Source organism: Bombus terrestris, chromosome 3 (genome assembly GCF_910591885.1).
Source record: "Bombus terrestris chromosome 3, iyBomTerr1.2, whole genome shotgun sequence".
Lineage (NCBI taxonomy): Eukaryota > Metazoa > Arthropoda > Insecta > Hymenoptera > Apidae > Bombus > Bombus terrestris.
Genome location: NC_063271.1, coordinates 4,684,070 through 4,699,683, shown reverse-complemented (window position 1 = coordinate 4,699,683; position 15,614 = coordinate 4,684,070). Strand labels below are relative to the sequence as shown.

Sequence of the window (15,614 nt, the reverse complement as noted above, 5' to 3'; positions counted from 1 at the left end):
AACAGAGGAACGCAATAGTTTTCAATGGATCTTTTATCAAGATTCCGTCACTCGAATTTTTGAACTTTGCTTTCTCCTAATGTTCCACGCTGGTTGTATTTTTATGACAATTAACAGGACGTAAGGTTGCTGGTGAATTTATATACCAGGTATTTTTTATACTTCGTTCGCAAATATTTTAGAGCTTCTACGTGCACTTTCAAATTCCTTCCAAATGTTATCAGTAATAATCGCGATAGTCGTGTCGCGTTATAGTGGCAATAAAATCTCAAAATACTTCGTACGTTATATACGTACACATACGTTTCGTACGATGAATGTTCAAATACTCTCGCGAATCACTGTATCTAGGCAAGATTTTGTACGCTCGAGAGAGAAACCAGCAACTTATGGCAACAACGTTACGATCTTCTCTCGAGGATAATAACATCTGATTACTCGGTCGAGATGATCGGAAACTACGATTCAAACGTAGCCTCGTGGAGTAGCGAGTTCGAGAAATCTATGATTTAAATTGTTAAGGTATTCGTCTTTAAAATGATTTTGACCATTGATACGTCACGGCGTATATCTGTCATTTAAAAAGCGAATATATTATGCAACATGCAGCACCGTGCCGTAGTCGTACGCATTCTTCATTTAAACATGCAAGCTCGTACACGCAATCTGGTCACGATTCCTCCTTATCTTGGAATGCCGCGGTTGTCATGGTGACTCCCACTCCTCCTTTCATTTTCCCACCACTCTTTTCCATGCCGCGGAAAACTGCTGACTCGTTGAATAAATTTCCCGCGCTTTCTTCCTGCGAAATTCTCAGAAAATACAATTTTATCACGTCAGGGACGTGGTCGTCCCTTTAAACTCGCGAATCCTCTCTAAATAAACTTTTTTACAACGTCAATATCTCTCATTGGCCCGTGAAATTAAAACGATTCAACGAGAATATAAAAAGAAAATTTCCATCGTTTGAGACGAGTTCTTGTCGCGTGCAAAACGATATTCGAATTTAAAGGTAGCATCAGATGCGTTTAACGAGCAATTGATCGCGCCGTTTTATCAACGAAACGAATCGATATCAATGAATCTCATTCAATGTTTTCCTAGCACGTTGCAAGATAAATAAAAACTTAGTGGTGCGAACTGGATTTATTAAAAAATAACGTTCGATCTAGATTAGAACATAGCTTCGTAAATCGATAAAATAAATACCAATATGTACAAACGTAACTTCCATAGCAGTTTGACGAAAAACGATACAAATGTTTATCGTTATATGTAAACCTACAACAGAAATTTGACCTGGTTCTTCTTCCAAATAGATCCAAGAAGTTCGGGTTTATCGCCCAGGTATTATGGCAATTCGTAGCGACGACATATTTACGTATTTACGACATTCGTTTAAACCGACTCATTATCCCAATGAAACAGTTATTCCACTGACACAGATATTAAGAACACGCTACATCAATTCGTGAGCTTGTAAATAACGGCTGTGAAACACAAAGTACCCGGCAGACTTTACAACACCAAACGGTTATTCAGAAACGACAATAAACCAAATACAGCAACAAAATCCATCGGGCATCCGGTTCAGACAAACTAACGGTAATTATACCGACCGCAGGTCACGACGAAATTATTGCGTGGTTCTTAAATTACACTCGCTTTCTTTTTCGTTCTTACGTTCGACCAAAATCTTCGCTAGGAACCTCGATGATTCATCGAGACCTGTAACGGAGAAAAGAAAGGAAATATTCTACCGTATCTAATCCCTCTTGTTCATTTACCTGGTTGACAAAAGGCGACACGGAAAGTATTTCCTAGTGTTGAGCTTATTCGGTATATAAAGAGAGAAAAACGCGTGGATAAAGTGTAAGATACAAGATATATATTTGATTTAATAGTGAAATACAGGAATACAATTTGAGCTGGTCCAGATCCGCACGCTAGCAGTGTTATCTTATAACTGAAAACCCCGAAGCCAAACGTCTACTATTTGTGGTCTGCCTTCCTGCTATTCTTTTGTCTATATGCTGTCGATGGCTTCGGCGCTTGAGAAAGCTAAAAAACCAGATGTGGAGTTCTCCTAAAAGTGGTGACCACTTCAACACCTAGATGCTTTCAAAACGAACTCTCGGGTCTAGGAAATTTTTTGGAACAATTCCTAACATAAAAGCAACGAAAGGCCGGAACGATCTCTGGCGAGCCTCTGCGTCGCTTTAAATCCCCGTATGTAAATGAAACGATGACACGTCCGACTGTCGACGATATATTTCTCCCCCTGGTAATCCTGCGCTTTATCTTACGACACTAGTTAACTTTATTTTGTTTACGTTCATCGGTAATTTATTGGACATTCCAGCGAACTCGTAATTTCTCTCGCGGTTCTCTCTCTCTCTCTCTCTCTCTCCCCATTTCACCAGCCGGTTCTCGTTATGTATTGCACTCGCCATTGAAAATCGGCGATTTACGCCGCGGCGTGCAACATTTGCACGCGAGACACGCGAACCCTCGAATAGCCGGCGCGTTTCCTGTTTGCTCGCCTCTTATCGGTAAACAAAGAAATCAAGCGCCACGCGACGTGTCGTTACCGACCATCCTCTGTATTTTCAAACTTTTTTCTGCAGCTTAATTTCATTCAAATTAATGTCTTATGTATATGTAGAGTAAAGAAGAAGAAAATTGTAGAAACTCATCGTGAATATATTTCACCTGTGTTTTACGAAATATTTTGAAATTTCATTGCCACTGAAATGAATCACGATTGTCACACTATTATATTGGTAAGATTTGCAAGAAAACTGAGATTGTACGTAGAAGCTACAGAACATCTATCGCAAGCACACGCTTCGTAAAGTTCGGCAAAGCGTTCGAACGACCAAATATTCGTTATGTTAGTACATCGCAATATTTAAACCATCTTTATCGTTGATTATAATTGTTTGCGCATCAACCATTACCACCCATGATAAGTGGCAAACGTGTCGCTAAAGATTTGCGTCTAAGACTACTTAATCATGCCGATTCGTGCATTAATCGCGATAATAGATGCTGTCTCGTTCCGTTTTATAAAATTTCAACAAGTTTGCATAATACACGCGTAGTCGTAAAAATCTCTTATGTTATGGTGCAAATATTTTCGCTAGCTATTTTATGTGGATAAATTTTTCGTGTATCTTTATAAATAAAAAACTGCCGGTATTGTCATCCATTGTATGAAATCCTTCCGTATGAAATACACCATGAACGAAAACCATTTTCTGAGAAACATACGCAGATTCCGAGTTCGCTTATTTAGAAATACAACCATTTACAATTCAAGGCGAGCGACGTGCAAACTGTGTGCAAGCAAATGGCAATTGAATTTAAACTCGCTCAAGGAGCTAGTTGCAGCGACGACAGAGCACGATCACGTAATTTTAACGGTTGGTAAGAAAAATCGAAATCAGCCGATAATTGCGTGTCCATTAAAACGTTCCGAGCACTGTGTTACCAGTGAATACCCTTGACAGTGGAAAGCAAACTCTTGTCGCGTAAACAGAGACCCAGTGCTGCCATTATTTGCCGGAGAATTAACCGCGCTGAAACACGCGTTTACCCAAACGCACGCTGACCGCGAGCCAATTAAAAGAAAATAAGTTCAAGTGGCGCTTCGTACCGTAAGATAAATTAACACTCGATCTAGTAGTTTATTATATCTGTTGAACGGATAACTCGCCATTTATATTATGTTCTCAGGCACTTACCACGGAAAGTATACGTTTTATCGGATTCACACGTACGCATACGCATACGGGGTACGTCAAAAATCGCGGCATAACTGCCAAGGGAGGTAATCCTACGTGAAAAATCAAATCAATACGAATCGAATTCGAAAACTTGTTTAGCATATGCGAAGTTGGCTAATTATCGGCCAAATACGAGCAAGCAATCAACAGGCGGATATTCTACATGCTATAGTAAACGAAAAATGTGAAATACAATTTTCCCCGTTTATGGCCCGTTATTCCCGTTATTTTCAAGAAAATGGACTTTGAACGTGTTTGGTTAAGAATTAGCCTGGTCGATCTTACTAGAAAATTTTATTCCACGTCTTCGATTCATTTTTTCCTGTAAAGTCGCTCCCTTACCAATTACACCATGATTACTTGATCACACTGTATATACTTTCTGGAATATGAACGCCGTTGAACCGAATAAAAATCCAAAATGTCTGTAATTCCGATCGATAGGAATTGAATTTTTCCTAGTATCGGTAACCGGTCAGGAATAAATGAGCCGGAACGTGTGTCCATAATTCTACGCGTGTGGGTGCTGTAAAAATTTCCCGAAATCGAGTTCCGCCGGCAATTTGTCGATTATCGAAATGCAGGATTATCGATAACGTTCCGAATGCCCGAGCACGACCCACGGAAACGCGAAGAAGCATCGGAGTACGCGATACGACCGATAGACGTGTCCAGAAATAAAATTTAATGGGGCGCCACGTGTCGCTTAAAGTTTAAAGGGAGATAAATCAAACGAACAAGTTGCACGACGACAATACGTCGTTCTATTCGTGGCATGTTTGCAAGAAACTGTCGTGTACGTAATTTTAAATCGTTAGCTTCTCGAAACATGCACACTTTTTCTTTACCACATTTTCGTAATCTACGAACGTAATTTACGATACACGTCTCTAAATTGCCAATACGCTATACCGTAATAATTCACTTAGATAAACGGTAAATTTAAGCAAGAAAAGAGCTACTATCGTTTCTAAACGAGAATAACGCTGTAAAATTACAAAATATCGTTGAGAATCAAATTTTCATGTACAAAAAGAAATACGCTTATATAAATATCTTTTCCATGTTTGAGATAACCCCGCGTCAATTTAAACCGTAAATGAAATCCTTTCCTCGTATCTGTTTTCTATCCAAAAAAGTACAAGTTATCTTAATGAGATCTCGTATGTGTGTAATTACTTTCGACGTGTAATATCACGAGAAAAGCCGGCTTCTTCATTTTACCAAAAGTAAAATAATCGTACTTTCGTATCATTTTACATTTTTATAATAAAAATGAAGTGTACATTATACATGCATAGACTTCTCGTTCGTATCATACGTGTTTTTATAAACGAAAGAAACTTTCAACGTTGAATATCTCGAAACGCCGTTTTAACAGCTAGTCGTACTCAATTTCTGGACTATAGACACGAAAGGGACGGGGAAAAACATAGTAACAGCTGTTTATCGAACTCGCAAATTATACAGGGTTGAAAAGAGGCAACGATTTATACACACGCTAAGAAGGAAAGTGCGTTTACTCTCTAGCGATCGTCGGAGAGCTCTCGTTCGACGCGTAGCGAACGTGGAAAGTGGCGCTAATTAGTCGAACGTTCCGTTTCCCGGGATTAAAATGTTTAGAAAATTTGTCGAGCTCGAAAGCGCGGCCGCGCGCGCACTCCAAACTTCCACGTTAATTACATATTGCTTCGACATGCTGCACGCGAATTGCCGCACAGTGAAATTTGCTGACAGAATTTTCAATTCGAATTAATATTTTTTTCCTCCTGTTTTAACGTGGAGCCCGTGGGAGCGGAGTAAAATGGAATACAAAATTACTCGAATATTTAACTGTCGACCGACGAACTTGATACGTTGGAAGATTATTTTGCGAATATAATGCAGCATAAAACAGTTCCTGTAACCGAATGATTTCAAAGTTCGGAAAATTAAAATCGAGCATGTCGCTACATCTTGTTTACGTTGTTTCCATATCGTGTTCCATACGTGTAAAGATCACAGCAGAAAAACACGATAAGTAGATTCCTTTTTTGTTTACCGATTTTAATGTCTCTTTATGAACAAACAGGAGAATTTTAATACGATACGATACAAAAGAACTAACTGTTCGTCCTAAAAATAGTCGATGATTTGACGAAATTTTGAGACAGCCACGTGTTTACTTCCAAAGCCAAATGTATATAGACAATTTTGGTAATCCTTAATCCTCTGTACAAAATAGAAAATGTGACTTATCGAGTTCTTCCTCTGAACAGTCACAAATATCTGTATATGTACGTTCATTACGAGAACGCGTTCGTGCAACTAAAACTTCGTGCGACCGTAGTTCGTACAACAGAAGCTTATGTACCATTTTGTGTATCTTTTCGTATTTCTACTACTAACTAAACAGTAATAGCCCTATTTGTAGGTACAAAGTTTTACAATGCTTAAAACAACAACTTTTAAAAGTAACACGAGTGCCATCTACGTCCCACCCAGAACATCATTTTCTTTTATATGACGATCGTTTTTATACAACTCGTCCGGACGTCGCGAAAAAAAACATGGAGATAAATAAAAGAAGCACGAGGTAAGGAAAAAAAAGAAGCAAATAGATATATATATAATTGACTCACCAGACAACGCCAAAGGCACCATATCCGATGGGTCTGTCGGGCTGAACGAGATCCTGGGCCGGCGGCGGTGGCGGAGGCGCAGGAGCGGCAGGGTGGTAGTAGGTGGGGGGTGCTTGGGCCGCTGCCGCGAGAACCGCTTGCCCAGGGTGGGCCCCCGTTGTCCCACCGCCACCTGTCGCCCCCGCCCCACCCCCCTGCATTAGCGACATAGACACGCTCATGGACACCCGCGAGTGCCGACTGGGCCCAACTACTGCCATCAAAACTCTCCTCTCTCCCTAGGGGCCACCCTCCTCAACCCTTTCCCTATTCACCGCCACCGCCACCGCCAAGGCCCCTGCCACTTCAGGGAAGCCGGGACACGCCTCTCCTGCTCGTCGATTCTTTTCCGACCGTTTCGATTTTTCCTGCTCACTCTGTTTCACCTGTTCGATCAAACACTTCTTTCTCTATTAGATATCTCGTTATCGTCCCAGTGACGGGGCACACACGTGACACTGACACAACTTGAAGTTCTTTTTCTCGTTTTCGTTTCACCACGATAGCGATGAGAGCATTCAAAACGACTTTTTTTGGCTTTCAACGATTAAACTGGATAAGATTCTCGCAAGATCACTGTTATCCAAAGAAGGATTGACTAATAGACACGCCGTATCAATTTAGAAGTCTATAGATCTCGATATCGCTCTCGATTCCATATTTCGAGAAGCACGCGAATATTCCCTGGATCGAGTGATTCGATCGTCGATCACGATAATGGAAATCGACGAGTTTCGATGGAAAATTGCAAATTGCGTTCTGATGGAATATTACGTAGCTCAGTTTCGAATGTCGCGCGCTCTCGAGGTACGGCGGGAAGGGCTGAAGCTTGAGGAGCACGAGAGGCAAAGGGGACTCGTGACACCACGCTCGACGCTGCGGCTGTGGTCGCGTCCTTTTATCGCGACTTATGGCAAAAACGATACATGCGAAGAGTAACCTTCGGAGTAGAGGCGGTGTCCTCGTGTAAGTATCCCTTAGCACTGTCGATAGTAAACGGGGCGTTGCGTGTTCGGACGTTTCTACTTGGTGGTGTCGAGAAAGGAAGAACAACACTTTCGTAGTTCCCACCGAATCCTTTGACGCTCGATACGCTTTCTAAACCAGGAGAGCTATTGGATGCGTGAATGTCACCAATGCGGAATTATTAAAACTGGACGCGTGTCACGTTTTTTCGTTAGATTTACTCTCGCTACATCCACGGTAACGATGCTAGGTTATGTTTGACACACGCACGCAAGCCTGTTCTCCCTCTTCTCCGTCAGTTACGCTCAGCTGGCCTCATAACGTTACGATCGGAGGGACGGAGGTGGAAAGGGGGCGGTGCTTGTCCATAAGAAACACAGTAGCGCGAAACAGAGAAAGGAACGAGGGAACACTGAAAGGCTCGGTCGAGTCCTCGATGGCCACAGCGATTCCGGCTACAAGGGGCGGCCGAGTTTGTTCGGCGGTTTTCCAAATTTCAAGAATGATTTCCTCACTGTCCGGGTCCTACGGCCGAGCCAGAAACACTGCCACTTCTCGTACAGATTAAGCACGCACACACAAACACGAAAACACGCGCGCGCGCACACACGAGCGAGAGAGGGAGAGAAAGAGAAAAGGAGTCTCTCGCGTAGCCGCGATAATGCGATCGTCGCGGTACGAACTAAACGCACGTCTTCTCGCAGCCAAAGCTTGCTGGCCACTAGTCGAAGGGGAAGGTAACTTACACTGTCGACAGCGCCAGCTGCTCACAAAGGAGGTCACGTGACCTGCGCACTAACCCAACGCGCAACCGTCCCAGCGATCTTTGCATCCTTGTAAATACGACTGTAAAATCGCACCAAACTCTACATATATCCTTCGCTTATATGTTATATTATTCGTTCGTTTTATTAATAAATGTTATAAGAACGTTTATTATATAAAGCATCGAACGATTGTTTATTTGTTGCCCAAATATAGCGTTGAATGATTTAAAAATGAGCAGATTAATTTCATATACCGTGGCGCCTCGAATAGAGTCCTTTTTTTAAATTTTACACCGAGATATCAGGTATGATTGTTATAGGATAATATAATTGAAAGGCGTGATGTAATTCAGTGTGTATATTTACAGTATCTTTGTGAATTATTATCGAATGTATTAAATTAACAAATTCACCGTTGTTCTCTCAACTGCGTCGCAATATGTATACACTTTTATAAAAAATGTTACAGAAGTACGAGTAACTCGAGCAAGCCATATTATACAAAGCGCGCTTTTTTGCTATTGATACGATTGTAAGGAAAACTCGTTTATATCGTGTTTGTGTATTCCTTTTTTTTAGCGTAATGTCTAAAATAGAAAAACGATCCGCGTTAACAAGAACGGACATTGAATAAGAAGCCATTGGTTTCATCTTACAATCGTAACAATTTTATTTCATTTCTTACTCCATATTTGTATCGATATCCACATTTATCATGTACATGTATCGCTCCAACGATAAGTATGTATACCCATAAAGGAAAGTATCATCTACTACTTTGTTCAATTGTACATATATTTGCAAGGCATGTATTCACAATTAACATCACAAGAGAAACTGGTTATCGATTCCGATGAAAAGTAACAAAAGCCAAAGTTATTACGTTTTCTTGTTTCTATACATAATCAAAATAATTCGTTAGCTAGTATTCACATTGTGGACGTTAGTAAACTAGTTGGTACACGATTTAATCTAATTTACTTGTAAACTTATCGTTCTATCTCTTTAAAAAATGTTCACTCTTTATTACTCTTCTACAGCATAGGTACAATCGGTGAATACAGGCCTGAAAAACTTACATACGGTCGTATAGGAAAATATGAAAAGATTACATCTCGAATTATCTTCTTCGCATTAAATAGGCTTCTATCTTTGGTCTGACCGAATTTCCACCGACAATATCGCGAGTCATTCGTCGAAGTTACGCGTAAACCACGAGAAAAATAAATTTCGCTTAATATCGTATTCCTCGCTATATCGCGGATAACACAGTCCTGATGCTCCCTCGTTTTCCATTTTCTCACGTACGTTCGGGCTCATCGAAGATCACGAACAAACTGCAGTTACAGGAAATTCAGCTCGAAACGCTCAAATAGGAGAACAAACATCACAACTTCGTTCGATCCGAACAAACCGATCTTAAACACTCGAACGGTTATGGATTTTTAACCCATGAGCGCCCGTGGACACAATATATACACGTATATATTTCCAAACAAGATTATATAAATCTTTTTATACATCGTGTCAAAAATTTGTACAAAATCTTGCGAAAATAGCTTTCCCCAAAATGGAGCCTTGACTTTCAAATATCTCGACAATTTTAGAAATTTACGGACCCCTTCCTTTCCCTATCTTTTTTTTTTTTTTTTTTTCTTCTTTTTTCTCCTATTTATTTATTCACCGGGCACCGATGGGCTCGGATTCAACACTCGCGTCATGCATTTTATCGATTTAATAGACTAACATTAATTCACGATACTATAAACTAACAAGCGCACAGTATTAGCAATATTAAGCTCATGAGGTACAGTGTGCTTTACACCATAAGTAATCTACCATTTGGCGAGAAGTTTTATAGAATGAAACTTCAAAACTTGAATACGTGCTGTGAAAACAAGGTAAATTCAACACACAGTACGATTGTATACGAAATAAGACAGAAGACATAAATCTCATAAAAATTTCAAAAACAGCAAGAAGGTAGTTCATTTTTTATTACAACTATAAATTAATCTCGTGCCAAATCGATCGATAGGAACGTTAGACATTACTTACTATAAAAAAAAAGAAATAACAAAATAATAAGGAAAGCAAAAACTATGTTTCTTTATATGAATAATATCTCATCAAATTTGTGCGACTTTTCAATTTCGTTTCAATAAATTCATTTAAAAATTTTGTTTTACAAATAATATAAATGCGAGTTATGCTTTTCTTCGATCTAGAGTCTCTGACATAATTACTAGAAACACCTCGCCTGACAATTTGGTTCGCGACGGTTAGGCACCACTCAATCACTTCGTAGAAATTTTCGTTAGGTAATTTGAGCATATAGTATGCATTGGAATTACCTTAAACCAGGTGAAAATTATGAAAGTTCGAAGCCCGTATTACTAGTGACAGCGTAACGTAACTTCTCCCGTAAGGTACTTTTCTTTTGATAATTTGGTAATTTAAGAAGATTAAAGCAAGTAGACGATGTAGGTAGACGATTCTGCGGATCTTTCTTACGAATCGTAAAAAATCCTCTTATTACGCTACCTATTTTATAAAGAATGAATAAAATAAATAGAACAAATAGAAAGTATGAGAAATATATATGATGTTTATAGTTTCATACCAATTGTGTCACCGGTATCCTCGTCATCGCCAACTTCAACGCAACGAATCGAAAATGGTGGTTCTAAGTGTGCGAAACCCAATAATGGTGATTTCGAACAACTTGTAACAAACTATGAAACGAATAGAGATATAGAAATAAATAAAACAAACATTACTTACAATTATCATATATCGCACGAAATACCTTCAAAAATAAGCCTCTTTCTTCCTCAGAAAAATCTTTTTCTAGAATATCCCATAGCCAGCACACCACACGATGACTATCGTGAAAACCACCATAATATTGTGTATGTCTTCGTAAATCTCGTAAATCTAGTGGAACATTATCACCCGAAATTAATCTCTGTAACTAAACATAAAGATATTTTTAAAAAATATTTCTTCAAAAAACTAATTAGTTTTTTTTTTTTTTGTAAGAATGTTTATCTTACTTCTGGAGTTGAAAACAATGCCAACCATTCAGGATTGATTATAGAACGGAACCCTTTGATAAAAGCCGCTGTTTGATGTTTTATTTGCATGTGCATTCTAAAATGAGCCATTAAGTGTATATAATTGATTTTATTTTCATTAGTGACCGGCACTGCTCGTCCTCCGGGAACCAATTCGTGCGTAACTAATTTGCCTAAAACGTCTTCATCAAGAGAGAAAGTTAATTCTAACTGTCTAACATCACCTTTATAATGCTTCACAAGAGTAAGACTCCGATATAAGTCTCGATCTAAAGAAGCCAGTTCGTCCAGCCAACTGTACAATGCTCCTCCTGTTTGCCCAGAAAATTGGGAAACGAAGAAAGATGCAAAAGGTACGTCTACTACAATGCCCTATAAAAGATATTCTTTACAGAACATGATTAACTGACATTATAGAGTCTTGTAATTATATTTTTCTTTTTTTTATTTACCTCGTACACCGCTTTACCCAGCATACGACCAACAAATTCAAAGAGTTGCAAATGATTATCTTGCATAGATGATGTTGGAGATGGATAAAGTCGATTTTCACTAGTGACTTTAAATAAATTTAAAGATGGGTCAAAAACTTTTTTTATTGTCTCCTCTAAAAATTCCTTAAAGACTCCATCTTGGTCAATACCAGCTTCGGCTAAACCTTGCTCGTTTACAAAACGAACTCTAATTACGCCTTTAAGTGCTTGAGAGGGTAACATCGCCAACTGACGATATCCGTCCTCCACTATACGAGTTCTACAAAATATTTATATTACTCTTTGTATAATATATTTAATACGAGAATATCCACCACTACCTGTGAACAACAATAAGCGTTGTTGGGGTACTATTGCAAGCACTTTCGGTTAGACCTAAAACTGCTTTTTCGTTAGCAACATGCTTACGAAACAGCACAACACGCTCCGAATGAGGAATAACATGCGGCATTTTAGAAAGGAGAAGAGCGGCACCTCGCCTGCCTTTCTCCAGGTCTGCTAGAAAACCAGACACTCGAACTTCCTGTTGTAAAGACGTATTCATTTTGAAATCATATGATATAATTTAGTTAAAATAGATTAGTTTCAAATACTTAACTTTGCCAACCAGTGGCCTTCCGGGCAAAAGGTCCGTCTACAATCCCGGCGGTAAATTGCCATTAAAAGTGTGTGAAGAGAGGTGAAGAGGGGATTATTAGGAACTGATTTCACATCTGGAACATCTAAAACTTCAGTATATAGCTAAACCATTTATCTCTTATAATTATATATCATCAAAAAAAAAAATAATATGTAATACTTTATGAAAGAATATAATGTAAAGGCTATAATACACACCAAACAAATTATTAAGCACTGCCTTATACAAAAATTGGTTTAAAAAGTATGATATTGTTACAAAATCGCTAAGTTTGAACGGGTCTTGTTGTTCATACATTTCCATATCATCTAAAATTCTAATCAAACATATACATAAGTAGATTATTGATGTAGTCGTTTTTGTAGTTTATTTCCATATGTATAGCATAAACTTACGTAACATAATGTGTCATACAATCAGAAAATAATATCAACATTTGAAATTCAGGTGCTGTACATTTTGTATTAGCAGCTAAATGGTCCAAAAATGCTTTTAAACCACAATGTGGACCCAGTGTTCCCAAGAATAAATACATATGGTATAAAATTTTATCTTGATAACATAAACCTATTTTATAATAGATGCATGTATAACTATCAACATATTATTCATTTTACATACATAATATTCAACATATTCTTAATACTTACCAGTCAATATTTCCATTTTCAGTGTAAGTGCATGTAAAGCAATTTGATAAAGGGAACAAATTAAAGCTATTCTAGTAGTTTCTGCACTTCCCAATTTCCTATAATTTTTAGTGTTATTATTCCTATTTGTACGTGCTTCCAAAAATGCTCTTCTGAAAATGTTGGTACCAACAGATGTACTCTGTTGTTCTACTGGTGGGGGTATCTCTTTTTCAATAAGTTCTGTTAAAGGTTGACCTATAAAAATTGTATTGTAATTTCTGATATTAACTCTAATGAATACATGTTTATAGATACAAAAACCCTTTCATTACCAATCAACTGTGAAACTATTCTGCCTGTCCACAAACAGGCTAATTGTGATTTAACATATGGAATAGGTTCTTGTAAATATGTATCAACCTTTTGTGCAAGCCAACCAAGAATAGGATGCCAGCGAGTTAAATTACTTTTTTTTGCAACTACATATTGCTGACATGCCTCCAACATTTTTGTTACAACAAACTATAAAATTTATTTAAAAATGAAGTTTGTTTTCAGATCTACATAAAGATTGTATATTATGCAATAAGTCTGTACCGTAAAAGATGGAAAGTACAATTCTTTTAACACTTCATCTCTTTCAATATTAGCCAACTGTATTAAATTAGCCAACAAACACAGTGCATAACTAACTTCCAGAGCATTAAATACTATTCGTAAATTTTGCTCCGAGTTCAATAACTCCAGGCTCCTTGCAAATAAATTGTTTGTAATAAATGATGTAATACACTAAAATTATATTATAAAGAATATTATATGCTGTGAAATATCATTTGGAATTCATATATCAATGATTACGCACTACTGATGATATACTATTCAGATGATAGACCAATGCAGGTACGCTAAAAATATTAATTAAAAACAATGAGACCAATTTATCTGACATCTGGGAGGAGATTAATGGTCTCAGTGCTAATGTAACTGCTGCTGAAAGTGCAATTGGTTTTAAAGCAATTTCCACTCTACCCAATCCTTTTACTAGAAATGCCTAAAACAAGATCAAATATCATAACAAAAACAAATACTTTGTAAAAACAAACACACTGAATAACAAAACTACTATTAATAGGATAATCACTTGCATAATGGGATAAAACCCATTGTTGACTAGGTGACCCATTATGTTTGCACAAAGCTGATTCATACCAGCTTTGAGTTTTTCCATTCCTTCTACTTTCTGAATTGCCCATGTTCCTGGTGATGTAAAACTAACTAATGTATGTAATCTCAAATGGATGGATTTATGGTCAGACACTCTTTCTGGTTTAAGATTATCTAAACCAGTCAAACAATAAAATAATATTGTTTTCATCTGTGATATCCATGATATGTAGCGATCTTTGTTTAGTATGAGTCCTACATAAGAAATTTCTGGAGACTCAGAATCTAGAGTCAACACTAAATATCTGAAATATTTACTCTTTTTAATTTTCTTGTACGTTTTTTCAAATTTTTTATCTTTCTTCCCTTATCTACATTCAATATAAATATCTTTTATGCATACATACCTACATAGCTTTTCTATTCTTTCTTGAACCTTTTCTTTCTTATATATGTACAAAAATTTAAAAATAATTTTATACACGTCCAAAGCAGGTTTTAACTTTATATTTGTTTCTGTGCCACCATCATTCAGAAAATTCGTATCAAACTCTTCCCTGAAAATCACATTTTTTGCTCTACTATTTTATATCTGGTTTCTTCTTACAGTACACAAAGAGCATAAAAAATTAGTAAAATACATTAACACAAATTTCCTATATTTTTGCGGGGAAAAAATATATGCGCATCCAATAAAAGAGTAACCAACGGAAGATTACCGAATGTAAATAAATACCGATAAGCGATTAAAAGACTATAATTATATGTATAACAAAAATTGATTTAAACCCCAACTCCAAATATGATTTCAAAAGTCATATAATTATCTTAAGCAAACATCGATATTTAGAAACGATTGAAAAACTCACAATATTCTTTTACGGGTCAACCATCCCCTAACATAAGCCTGAATTAAAATGACAGCAGCTTCTCTGTCTTTCTCATGGGCCCTTTCTTCCCTAGCGGCCTTCATTTGCTGAAGGAAGCTGTCTCTGGATGGTTCCTCAGCTTTAAACATTCTTGATTTACCCAAACCACCCGCTAAACACTAAATTATGCTAATGACAAAACATTGTCAGCTGGTCATCCGTGTGGTCACTCTAGTTGACACTGCGATTGCAACCACCCACTAGAAAATCATCCTTTACAGCATTACACGTCACGTTGATTTCATTCGCGTTATAATCACTCTGACCGATCGACAGCGATTGCCACTCGCAGTCGCCACACGTTTCTCACCATCACATAATCCGGGTATACATCTGAATGACAGACAACTACGACGGCCATTGTTATTAATTTGATTCGAGACTGAATATTGAGGACAAAGGATATTAGGTTAGGTTAAAAAGCACGTGACTAGTGGCGCCATAAGATCGTCCAAGTAAATTATCGAACTGTGTACGTGTGGACCGCTTCGTTCCGT

General features: G+C 37.8%; 2 protein-coding genes across 4 annotated transcripts in view; both read right to left on the bottom strand.

Annotated features, from left to right (window-relative positions):
* Positions 1 to 8,164, bottom strand: part of LOC100651912 (serine/threonine-protein kinase NLK) — a 227,948-nt gene extending 219,784 nt beyond the window's left edge. For both annotated transcript variants that reach the window (XR_001099757.3, XM_003394155.4), the window contains exon 1: positions 6,410 to 8,164. Coding sequence is in view for 1 of the 2 variants with exons in the window: in XM_003394155.4 (XP_003394203.1) it covers positions 6,410 to 6,669 (260 nt within the window). In the remaining variant the exon portion in view is untranslated. The remainder of the gene's footprint in view (positions 1 to 6,409) is intronic.
* A 360-nt stretch (positions 8,165 to 8,524) lies between these two features.
* On the bottom strand, positions 8,525 to 15,484 carry LOC100652031 (ubiquitin-protein ligase E3B). Of its 2 annotated transcripts, none has more exons than XM_012320603.3 (16): positions 15,058 to 15,484; positions 14,596 to 14,745; positions 14,166 to 14,493; positions 13,887 to 14,075; positions 13,622 to 13,813; positions 13,357 to 13,546; positions 13,043 to 13,279; positions 12,788 to 12,959; positions 12,590 to 12,708; positions 12,350 to 12,474; positions 12,073 to 12,275; positions 11,711 to 12,011; positions 11,238 to 11,630; positions 10,991 to 11,155; positions 10,805 to 10,916; positions 8,525 to 10,725 (listed from the first exon to the last, which is right to left on the bottom strand). In XM_012320603.3, exons 1-16 carry the CDS (start codon positions 15,204 to 15,206, stop codon positions 10,553 to 10,555), a joined length of 3,198 nt encoding a protein of 1,065 aa, XP_012175993.1. In that variant the 5' UTR covers positions 15,207 to 15,484; the 3' UTR covers positions 8,525 to 10,552. The 2 variants fall into 2 exon arrangements, with proteins under 2 accessions (XP_012175993.1, XP_012175994.1); XM_012320604.3 differs by having other exon boundaries at positions 12,350 to 12,465.
* Positions 15,485 to 15,614: the final 130 nt, after the last annotated feature.